The 12,652-nt window shown below is 38.9% G+C and overlaps 1 protein-coding gene across 5 annotated transcripts in view; it reads left to right on the forward strand.

The window, feature by feature from the left end:
- Window positions 1-12,652, forward strand: part of Dzank1 (double zinc ribbon and ankyrin repeat domains 1) — a 49,273-nt gene that overhangs the window by 10,993 nt on the left and 25,628 nt on the right. For all 5 annotated transcript variants that reach the window (XM_048348734.1, XM_048348737.1, XM_048348738.1 and 2 more), the window contains 5 exons: window positions 474-598; window positions 5,533-5,618; window positions 9,349-9,466; window positions 11,797-11,910; window positions 12,429-12,521. In XM_048348734.1, the coding sequence (XP_048204691.1) occupies window positions 474-598; window positions 5,533-5,618; window positions 9,349-9,466; window positions 11,797-11,910; window positions 12,429-12,521 (536 nt within the window). The remainder of the gene's footprint in view (window positions 1-473; window positions 599-5,532; window positions 5,619-9,348; window positions 9,467-11,796; window positions 11,911-12,428; window positions 12,522-12,652) is intronic.

Below are 12,652 nucleotides of genomic sequence, written 5' to 3' on the forward strand. Positions count from 1 at the left end.
ATGGGAGACACAGATAGAAGAAATGTAGTCTTTTGAGGCTAGTCTGGGCAAAAAGCAAGGTACTGTGTCTGAAAGATAACCAAAGCAAAAAGGACTGGAGATGTGGCTTAAGTGGTAGAACATCTTTGTAGTAAGTGCAAGACACTGGTTTCAAATCTCAGTACTTCTTGCACAAAAAGAGAAAAATGATTTTTTTTAGCTGAAATATGTTTTAGAATCAATGATATTAAGCTGCTAACATTTCCATTGGTTGGTCTGTTTCTCCAGCCTGATATGTAATGTTACAGAATAGCAGGGAAGATTATTTTCTTATTTTAGGCTTATTTCTTTCTGAGTTCTAAATTACAATTTTTACAAAGAATGTGATGACAATGGTCCCTTTATTAAGAAGATTTTTAGTATGAAGAACTATTTTCATGGTTTCAAATGATTACGCATGCTCACAGGACAATATTCTTTTAATATAATTGTAGACCTCGAGGCAGGTGAAGAAATGTACCCTAAAACTCTGAAAGATCTTCGCTTCTCAGAGAGTCCCCTGGAAATCCCAGTCTACCGTGAAGGATCAGGCTCTAGATCATCCACCCACCAGTCACAGGTAACTTCTATGAAAACCTTTAAGGTTTTAAGATACTTCCCATATTTTAATGCTTCCTGTGAAATAATTTTTTTAAATGATCTTTAGGGCTGGGGATGTGGCTTAGTGGTAGAGTGCTTGCAGGAAATCCTGGGTTCAATTCCTTCATACCACATAAACAGAAAAACCCAGAAGTGGTGCTGTGGTTCAAATGGTAGAGCACTAGCCTTGAGTACAGAGAGGCTCAGGGACAGAGCCCAGGCCCTGAGTTCAAGCCCCAAGACAGGCAAAAAAAAAAAAAAAAAAAAAAAAAAAGATCTTTGAATAGTTGCTGTACAAAGGGGTTTCAATTCAATTTATTAGCTTATGAGTACAATACATCTTGATCAATGTCACTTCTTTTATTCATGTGAAAATACTTTACTGTAGTGGCTACCAGGATTTTGACTGTGGGTCATCATTGGGAATACTATGTTGGACAAGAAAAGTTTATATTCATGGAGTAGACATATTGGTGTTTTGAGCAAACAGATAATTACCAAGTGGGCTCTGAAATCAGCAGTTTACTTATCCCTCCTTCTGATGAATACTGAAGTCTGAGAGTTCCTGAGGGTCATCCATGGTGAGAGAGAGAGCTTCCCTGAAGAGATTAATATCCAAATTGAATCATCAAAGGGCTTTACCATCCCAACAAAGCTCTTGGGGAAAACACTCAGCAATTACCATAACAAGGACAGCAAAGAGAGGGCAAAGGAGCTGCTGTGGCTGAAACATGATGAACCAGTTATGAGCTATGGTGATCTAGGTCCAGAGCACCTAGGTTTGTGGTTCTCAGATTAAAAATCACCCGAGGAGCTTCAACCCAATTGCAGGGACCTAATATGAGAAATTCAAATTCACTTAGTCTGAGGTGAGGTGGAAGCATTGTTTGTTTTTACTCATAGTCATAATTGAGAATTACAAGGGCTCATTAGGATATTCCTTCCATTATAAGAAGTGTGGATTTTATTTGCTTTGTAAAACAATCTATTTGGATTTCATACTAAACTATGAATGGACTTGTAGGAAATCCATAATCCTATTTCCATTCAAATGTTTTCTCTTTGGCTACAGTATAAGAGATGAGTATCATTTTAGAGGTGCTTCCTCCAGGTTGGTTGTAGAGATAGAAATGAGTGTAACTGCGCTAAAGTTGTAGAAGTTGTGAGGACAAGAGGCAGAGAAAGTCCAGACATATTTGGCTGAGGGATCGAATCAGATGAAGTAAAGGGAATAGTCAAGGATGACCCTTGGGGTTTTGACTTCTAAGGGTAACACAGGAGGCCTTGTTCTTTCTCTTCCCACTGAACCCCAAGTAACATGCACCTGGAATTACATTTCCTAACTACAACTGCTCCTTATATGCCCATTGTTCCAGACTGTTTTCATCTACTATCAAGAGTAAAGGAGGCTGGAGCTGGGAATATGGCCTAGTGGCAAGAGTGCTTGCCTCCTACACATGAAGCTCTCGGTTTGATTCCCCAGTACCACAGATGTGGAAAACGGCCAGCAGGGGCGCTGTGGCTCAGGTGGCAGAGTGCTAGCCTTGAGTGGGAAGAAGCCAGGGACGGTGCTCAGGCCCTGAGTCCAAGGCCCAGGAGGCCAAAAAAAAAAAAAAAGAATAAAGGAGGCAAAAGGCATGGTTCCCAAACTTGGTTAGCTTATCAGAATCACCCAGAGGAAACCTTAAATGTATGTGTCGATTTCTAGCTAGCTTCTCCTACAATAAGCTGAAATTCACAACTGACTTTTATGGTCAGCCTAGTCTGAGAATCATTGGTCAAGAAGACTATCTGCATCCTAAGGCCAAACAATTGCCTTCATAAGCAGTTTCTAATGTCAAGGTAGAACTCAACATGACATCCTGGGTTCTTTCATGACAAATGCACTGTATTTTTTGAGGACCACAATGTCCAAACCAGAGAACTCAAATCTGGGAAGGTCTGCTTGCAAATTCCACGAAACAAAAAGATAACCATCCCTATAATGGAAAATTGCCTTTCCAGATCTTCTGGAAAAAAATGGCTACCTAGTTACCAGATGGACCAATGACTACACTCAGCTCCTAGGGACAGTGTCCTGTAGTGTGACCCAAAAAAAAAAACACTGCTTTTAAGATAAAATCTCATATTTTGATAAATAAATGATTGTAGGACAAAACACAGTAAGTTTTCAACACAAGTCTTACACGGTTGCTACTTGAAATGTATTTAGTATTATTTTCTTTGTGCATGAATATTTGAATTACCTTGCCTACTTGGAGTTGTTCCCAAGAGAAAAACTGAGTAAAAATAATATACAAGGTTTTAAATTTTCTATCCCAAAGTGCTTGTAAGATAAGAGTCAAGGACAGAGTTTTGGGAATTTGACTAGCATTCAGAAAGCCAGGAAAGCCAGAAAATAAATTTTAAAAAGTTCTCTCCTACTCTTGTTTGTCATATTGGTAAGAGATGCTTCCAGTATTTCAGCTCTATCTACCTGAATTATGCTTCAGAAACTATCAGAATTAATTATATTAATAATCACATTATACTTGATATCATTAACAATCATATGTTAATTAATACCATTGATTATCATATAAGATCACAGAATTAATGTCATTATTCTATGTGCAACATGTTACTAACATCTGAGCTAAGTACCTGGCTTGAGGTTGCCTTTGGGGCCAAACAGAGATAAATGACAACTGATATCTGACTTTAGTGAGATCATAAAAGTGTGGGAACTCAGTGCCAGTGGCTTACGCCTGTAATCCTAGCTACTCAGGAAGCTCAGATCTGAGGACCATGGCTCAAAGCCAGCCCAGGCAGGAAATTCCATGAGACTCTTATCTTCAGTCAACTCCCAGACAACCAGAAGTGGCTCTGTGGCTCAAAGTGGAAGAGTCAGGGTCAGTGCCCAGGCCCTGAGTCCAAACCCCACTACCCCCCCAAAAAAATTTTTTTTTGTTTTTGTGGTAATGTAGAAAACCTCAGCCATGTAAAGGGGTCACAACCCAAAACAACCACTGAAAAGAAGGACTGCAGGTTCAGCATTACCACATCAGATAAAATTGCATGACAAGCCAGAAACCTATGTCATTAAATACAATTTGAACGTAACAATTCAAATTCTGAACCAGCATAGGAGCCAATGTACATGATATTTGGGCCACACACCCTATTTGTCCAATGGACTGTCAGTTTGATTTCTGATGTGAGTCATGTTAGATTTAACAAAAATGCAATTTTTTAAAAGCCTCCTAATTGCCCACAAATTAAGTGGAAGTCTTAAGCTTATTAACACACCAGCATTGTGGTAAACAAGGAATTTGTAACAAATGGATTATTTGGCCCAATCACAAAGAAATGTCACACAAGACTAAATTGAAGTCTAACTAGCCATTACTCTTTAAAAATGTCAAAATCATGGAAGATCAAACAGACTGAAGAACTATTCTAAATTAGAGATGACTGAAGGGACATGATAAATACAAAATGTAGTTCTAGAGTGGATCCCAGACCAGGAAAAATATGCAGGTGCAAAGGACATCATTGGCATAACTCATGAGGTCTAAGTATAAATCTGTGGGTTAGGGCTGGGAATATGGCCTAGTGGTAAAGTGCTCGCCTCATATACATGAAGCCTTGGGTTCGATTCCTCAGCACCACATATATAGAAAAAGCTGGAACTGGCGCTATGGCTCAAGTGGTAGAGTGCTAGTCTTGAGCAAAAAGAAGCCAGGGACAGTGCTCAGGCCCTGAGTTCAAGCCCCAGGACTGGCAAAACAAAAACCCCCAAAATCTGTGGGTTAGATTATAGTATTGTGTCCCTGTTAAGTTTTCTAGCTTTGATACATGGTTGTGTAAGAGGACAGTCTTCTCTAAAGAACAAGACTGGTAAAACATTAAGCTACTTAGAGACAGAGGGACACCATGACCTAAGTTTATTCTCATGTGAATCAGAAATAGAGAATGAAGGAATAGTAGAACAGTATTACTGTACAGTCAGTCAAGCTAGGTGAACAGGTGTGATTTGTGATCTCCTTATAACGCTTTTCTGTAAATTTGAAATTATATTAAAATAAGATATTGCATGCTGGATTTGGTGGTGCACTTCTATAGTTCCCACACTTAAGAAGCTGAAGTAGGCCGGGTGCCAGTAGCTCACGTCTGTAATCCTAACTACTCAGGAGGCTGAGATCTGAAGATCGTGGTTCAAAGCCAACCCTGGGCAGGAAAGTCTGTGAGAGTTTTATAATACATCCAATTAACCACAGAAAACTGAAAATGGTGCTGTGGCACTAAGTGGTAGAGTGGTAGCCTTGAGCTGAAAAGCTCAGAGACAGCAGTGCCCAGGCTCAGAGTTCAAGCCCCACAACTGACCAATAATGATGATGATGATGATGATGATGATGATGTTAAAAAGATAGAATGGAAAGGGAATAATATAACCTACCTCAGAGGATTATTGTGACTCTCAAGGAGATAATAACAATAGTATGCTACAGTACTTGGGTCAAAGTGGATACTCAAATATAAAAACTAATTCAAGTGAGTTAAATAACAGCATATGTTCATATGGGTGAGTGTTTTAGTGTTTTCTTCAAGTATCGTAACCCTTGAGCAAAACCTTAGATTTTTCAGTTTATTAAATCTGGTCAATTCAGATAGTAAATTCGGGTATCTTCTATTGTAAACTTTCCTGTACATTGAAATTTACAATCTAATTATGAACAACATCATGTAATTTTAATGTTAGATACTGGAGTAATAATTGCTTATGGCTCCCCATCATAGTTTTTAAAAGATGAATGCTGAGTATTATGAAACAAACATTAAAGTTAAATTTGGATAGAGGTTTGCTATTTTATAGTATTTACCAAGCTAAATTAATGGTATACATCTACATCTATTTGTACTCTTAAATTTTAGCCCCCTGGATTTGCACACATAAATGGCCGTAAAAGTCTGACAAGCACGGAGGTCATGAGGATTCAAAGACAGACAGACTTTCTCAAGTATGTATCACATTCTCTTTATTCTAAATTCTGCAAAGAGGCATCATGTTCAGAGAATTAAAAAATGAAAAAGCAATAATAATTTTTCCCACCCCTTGCTTTCAAAATAAAAAAATTACAGCCTGTAAAAGGTATAATTGACCTACAACAAGTTACATATATTTAAAGTTTTATATATAGACATAATGTGTGCATGTATATGCATATATACATATGTGTATGTACATATACACATATGTATATTTACATAGATACATATATGTATATATATACTATTACCATAGTCAGAAAATGAGTAAATTCATCCCCTATAAAAGCTGTCTATATTGTACCCTCTCACCTTTCCTCACCTCTATGCAATTATTAATCCACCTGTTACCACTAGTTTAGTTTGACCTGACTCTGTATGTAAAATGGAGTATGTATTCTTTTTGGAAGAGAGAGGCAGGCTTTTTAACTTGGTATAATTATTGAAGGATTCACATGTGTTGTTTATACCACATGTCTATTTTTTTTAATTGCCTAGTTCTCTGTATTGCTAGGTTTCTGTTGTAGGGATAGACCATAGTTGTTTATCTTGGGAGAGTATGTTTGTGTTATTTCTAGATTTTAACTGCTATAGGTAAAGTTCATAGGAACATTTTTCCATGACACATTGAGTGGACATAAGCTCTCATTCCCCTTGGAGTAATGCCTTGAAAGGGAAAGCTTAGATAATATTGTTGGTATGTTATACTTTTTAAGAAACTATTCATGTGTTTTCCAAAGTAGTTTGCCATTTTTGCATTCTCATCACCAGTGTTAGAGAATTACCATTTCTCTACATCCTCACCAACACTTTGATCTTGATTTTTGGTAACTAGTGTGATTGTAGTGGGATCTTGTGGTTGTAATGCACACTTACCTGAGCATGTGTTCTCTGGCTTGGGCCATGCCTCCAGCTCTAAGGAATTTCTTGGGGTTTTTTTGTTTGTTTGTTTGTTTGTTTTTGCCAGTCCTGGGCCTTGGACTCAGGGGCTGAGCACTGTCCCTGGCTTCCTTTTGCTCAAGGCTAGCACTCTGCCACTTGAGCCACAGCGCCACTTCTGGCCGTTTTCTATATATGTGGTGCTGGGGAATTGAACCCAGGGCTTCATGTATACGAGGCAAGCACTCTTGCCACTAGGCTATATCCCCAGCCCCTTTAAGGAATTTCTTTTTTTGTTATTGTCTTTGTTTGTTTTTGGTGTCAGGATAATTTTGGCTTTATACAATGACCTGGAAAATAGTTTCTCTCCCAACTGTAAGTTTATTCATGTTTACCTCCTTTTCTGAATGAATTTTGGACTTTACTTGCCTTTTTATTTTTTAGTTCTTGATGATCAAAGATGAAGTCACTGCCTTTCTTTCCTAATATTGAATTACTCTCAGTTACACCATTGACCTTACATTTCTTTGTATACTGCTTTACCCATGTCCCTCACATTTTTAGGTGTTGTGTTTTAATTTTCATGAAGGTCAGTTTCTGAGCCTTTTATTCTCAGCAGGTGGGTTAGTTGGAAGTCTTTTGTTAAATTTCCAAATATTGAAGGATTTTCCTTACATATTTCTGGCTTCTATTTCAAGTTAAACTTCATTTTGGTCAGAGGACATGTATGGTTTACTGTTAAATAAATGTTCTGTGTGCACTTTAAAATAATGTGTGTCCTGCTGGTATAAGTGCATTACAAATATCAGTTAGGTTAAGTTAGTTGATAGAAGTGTTTAAGCCCTTTCTGTTTTTACAGATATTCTATTATATAGTCATCTATTGAGACATTGATATTGAAATCTGTGGGTACAATTATGTGTGTCTATTTCTATAAATATTTTCTTCATGTACCTTTAGGTTCTAATGTTAAGTACATAAACCCTATGGATTTTTATGTCTTGTTTCAGAGTTGACTCCTATATCATTATAAAATAACTTTCTTTAATTTTGATAATACCCTTTACTCAGAAATCTTCTTTTAGACTAATGTCTATAAGATACACACACACACACACACACACACACACACACACTCACATTCCATCCCTCTTAACTTACTTTGGTTCCATTACTTAAAGTTAGTTAGTCTGGGATTAAAAAAAAAATTATATCTGACAATTTCTGCATTCTATTAAAAGAATTTAGAGTGTATGCAAAGCATTCTAACTGATGCCTCATTACATATGAATTTTTTTCATGCTGGCTACAGTAAGTATGAATTTCCCAGCACTGCCTGAGCCCTGAATATTGTTTCTTGAAGTCTTCTTTAGTGTTTATTTCCTGGCCTTTAATAGGTTCTCTTTTTTTTTTTTTTTTTTTGTCAGTCCTGGGCCTTGGACTCAGGGCCTGAGCACTGTCCCTGGCTTCTTTTTTGCTCAAGGATAGCATTCTGCCACTTGAGCCACAGCACCACTTCTGGCCATTTTCTATATATGTGGTGCTGGGGAATCGAACCCAGGGCTTCATATATACTAGGCAAGCACTCTTACCACTAGGCCATATTCCCAGCCCCTAATAGGTTCTTATATCACAGCAGGAGTACCCATTTGAAAATTTGAAAGTGATCTTCTGATATGTTCTGAGGCTCTCTGTACAGCTCTTCTTTGATATTCTTTGCTTTAAAAGTAGTTGCTTGAGTCTTGTCAGACTCCCAGCTCTATGCTCCAAATTTAGTCAAGAATAATGACATAGTTATGTACTTTGTTGAGCAGCACTTCATGAGCATTGAGCATAAGTAGGGCCTGTTGCTCTGGTGGTGAACCCAGTCAGGAGACATGATTAAACCTTGGTGACATTGCCTTGGAAAAAAGGATGGAATAGATTAAAGAGTTTTTGGGGTTAACAATGACTGGCAATTGTTAGGGAGCCATGGTGGAGTTTGGCACAGGCAACCAGACAGTCCGATGCCCAGTGCACATGGATTTTTTTATAGTTGCTAAGTAGCAACACAGAATAAGGGAACCAACCTTCAAGGAAGGGCATGGAAACAGCAGTGTATAGACAGAGTAGTCTAATTCCGAGAATCCTTTTAGTTAGACAGACATGTGTAGTTAGAAAGGTTGTGGGGACTAGACCATGAGATCTAGCTGCCCAGGAAATGGGTCAGATGTTGCTGGGCCAGGGCCTTGGGAATCCAGCCAGGTGAATGAAAAGAAAAGAAAAGCTTGACTCACACTCACTCGCACGCACTCACACGCACTGCCATCAAGAAAACCTGATACTCAGACTGGATTTTGTCAGGTATAAAGTGAGAAAAGTGCATTGTAAACATGACTAGAATTCCCCATGTCTACCATCACGCAAGCCAAATCCAATGTAACAGGACAAGTCAGAACCCAATTAAACATTGGGATTAGGACTGCCACAACCAGGAAGTGACATGGGTCTATCCTACAAGGAACGGGCACCATAAGTTTCAGCTGTGAAGCTACTTTGGTAAATGACCTATACAAGAATTGCATACCACACAAGAAATTCTATATGGATCTGCTAGTTGAATGGATTGGTAGTACTTGTGAATCAATATAGGATGGAATATGTATCTCCAGAATGTTGTAATGAAGAAATCCTGTTTAAAACATTTTTTAAAAAGAATCTTGGGCCTCAATCCTATTCTGCTGAGGTGTATGTGTATGTGTGTGTAACTGAACATGTTTTAGACATTCACCAGCTTTCTTAATGTAGATCCACATGGCCCACTGGGAACATGTTTTGTTGTAGGTGTGCCCACTGCTTGGCCCCCTACCCACCAGATCCCTATGCTCGCTTCTGTCAAGAATGTGGAGCTCCTGTCCCACCCAATTTTGGCTGTCGGCTTCCACCCCCAGAAGGAGCTCAGGTGAGCTGCAGAATTTGTAAAGACATTTTACACTGCTGAGCCCCAGTGATTCATGCCTGTCATCCTAACCACTCAGGAGGCTGAGGTCTGAGGATTGCAGTTTAAAGTCAGCCTGGGCAGGAAAGTCCATGAGACTCTTATCTCCAATTAACCACCAAAAAGTTAGAAGTGAAGCTGTGGATCAAGTTGTAGAGTTTTATCCTTGAGCAAAAAAGCTTGGGGACAGTGTCCAGGCCCTGAGTCAAGCCCCAGGATTGGCAAACACACAGAGACACACAGACACAGACACACAGACACAAACACACACACACACACACACACACACACACACACATACACACTCTCTCTCTTGCATTGGTATATGAGCTCTTTTTTTTTTTTTGCCAGTCCTGGCTCTTGAACTCAGGGCCTGAGCACTGGCTTCTTTTGCTCAAGACTAGCACTCTCCCACTTGATCCACAGCTCTACTTTTGGCTTTTTCTATATATGTGGTGGTGAGGAATTGAACCCAGGGCTTCATGTATGTGAGGCAAACACTCTACATCTAGGCCATATTCCTAGACCCTATGAGCTCTTTATTTGCAGCAGTCACATAGTGCCTAGCACACATATCACAAACATAGACACTTTTTGAAAGAATAATGAGGAAATTAATTTCTTACTATGCAGATTCCAGTTTAGGAATGAAAAGTTTTGTTTGCAATACCATTTTGTTTATGTAGCCTTGCAGAAACACAGACTGAAAGATTGAAGCCTTATTATTTTAATGAAGCATGCATGGATAAGTAAATGCTTCCTACCAATTAGATATTGCTGTTCAGAACCTGGACATGTTCATATGTTTGACATGTCTCAATTTTTTCTTAAATAATGGACATTTTAAATAATATAACAAATCTATATTCTGGTTTTCCCCCTGAGGATTATTGTTTTCTTTCATTTAAATTTTTTAAATTAAATCTTTAATGTCTTGTCTCTTGAACATGTACCCACTCAGCTCAGGTTCCTTTCTCCCCCTACTCTCCCTACTTAGTTTTTACTTTTATCCTGGAGGTGCCCTGGAGTCTCTGTATCTTTTGTGTTCAGTTGGAGATTGGCCAAATATTGTACTCAAGCACTGGAGTCAGTAAGGCTTCCACTGTCTCTTGATAGATCTATATGTGAGCTGGGAAGCACATTAAACTTAAGAAATTGCCCAAACTTCTACCTATGCTGTCCTCCTTTGCATCTCCACATAGTCCTATCAGCTAGGAATATGTGGGTAGCCTGATCCTGCTCTCCAACATGAAGAATATCTACAAAGACTCAAGTCACCTAAGGGTAAATTAAAAATTTATCAAGTCTCTATAGTTGGATTACCTCCTTGGTACCATTACTAGTCTATTGATTACCAAGCACAAGACCGTAATCTCAGATTGTAGGGACCACACTGGTTCTCCGTGCTTGCCACTGAGATTGTCATCTTAAGATGCTCCAAATTAAGTGAGTCTTGTCTGGCAGCAGGCAGGATTTTCACAGCCTGCCCTGCCCTGAGGGTACCACTGCCCGGGCAAGGGAGGAGAGGAGTACAGCCTCATGCAAGAACCACAGGTAACTGTAGTGTTCTATCTGGAGTTCAGTCCTTCCCAGGAATATTTCAGGTCAAAGTGCTAAAGTGGTTGACTTTTTTTTTTTTTTGCTGGTCCTGGGGCTTGAACTCTGGGTCTAGGCACTCTCTCTAAGCTTCTTTGTGGTCAAAGCTTCCACTCTAGCACTTGAGCCACAGTGCAACTTCCAGCTTTTTCTGAGTAGCTTATTGGCTGGCTTTGAGGTATAATCCTCAGATCTCAGCCTTTTGAATAGCAGTGGTTGACTTTTTTGATAGCTTTATCCAACTTTGTAACTACATTTTTTTTTTTTGCCAGTCCTGGGGCTTGAACTCAGGGCCTGAGCACTGTCCCTGGGTTCATTTTGCTCAAGGCTAGCACTCTGCCACTTGAGCCACAGTGCCACTTCTGGCAGTTTTCTATATATGTGGTGCTGGGGACTCGAACCCCGGGCTTCATGTATACGAGGCAAGCACTCTTGCCACTAGGCCATATTCCCAGCACCTGTAATTGCATTTTGAGGAAGAGATTTATTGATGTCCTCACTCCATCATGTGGTCAGTTAATTTCTATGATTATTTTAACACTTTAAAAAAAATAACACCTATTTACTTCTAATAGGAATAAAATAATAGTAAAGATAATTATATTAAATTTGCTTTTGAGAAGAATAGTAGAGATTACGTTTGAAGATATACTCAATACCTTCCGTTTTTGCAACCTCCTGAACTTTTCCTTTTGCAGATGGGTTTGTGTATAGAATGTGGAAGCATGGTACCCATGAACACCCCCATTTGTGTGGTATGTGAGGCCCCTCTTGCCCTACAGCTGCGGCCACAGGCCAGTCTCCACCTGAAGGTAATAAAATCTGATTCTATAGAAATGTGAATAAATTGTATATAAAATAACTTTTGAACAATTCAGCTGGTAGAATGGGCTAATTACTGATTGGCTTGTATATGAATGAAATCTATCCAGATTTTTGGAAAGGTGTATTGTCCCAAGTACATAACTTGCCAATAGGACCTATAATATGAGGAGAGATATGTAGACATATATTTCATGATTATAAGTTTGGAAGAAAAAATTACAGTACAATTTTTTACTTATGTATTTAAACTTCAACATTCCACTTCATGTTTACTTACAATCTTGTCCTTAAAATGACTTTATGAAATACATTTGCCCCTCTTTTAAAACTATGTTCATAAATATGACACTATTCATGTATGGTTATTCCAAAACTGAGCCAGTATTCAGGGCTTTGGTGTTACACTGAGGCCTGTAATTGGCTGATTGAGTGGAGAGACCACTTGGTAATTTCTCTGTACTGTGTATTGTTAGTTCAGTCATATATCTTGTTCCCTATTGACAAGGAGAAGGTGATTTGCCGTGCCTGTGGTACAGGGAATCCTGCTCACCTGAGGTACTGTGTCACCTGTGAGGGGGCCCTGCCTTCATCACAAGAGGTAAGTTGACTGCACACGCCAGACTTGTATTTAGTGGCTACTAAATGTTTAGTGTTAATGCTAATGGAAAAGTGTAATCTTCAGTGTAGGAGAGGCAAAACAAAATTTTAAAAATGGCAACAAATTGAAGC

This window comes from Perognathus longimembris, chromosome 6 (genome assembly GCF_023159225.1).
Source record: "Perognathus longimembris pacificus isolate PPM17 chromosome 6, ASM2315922v1, whole genome shotgun sequence".
Classification (NCBI taxonomy): domain Eukaryota; kingdom Metazoa; phylum Chordata; class Mammalia; order Rodentia; family Heteromyidae; genus Perognathus; species Perognathus longimembris.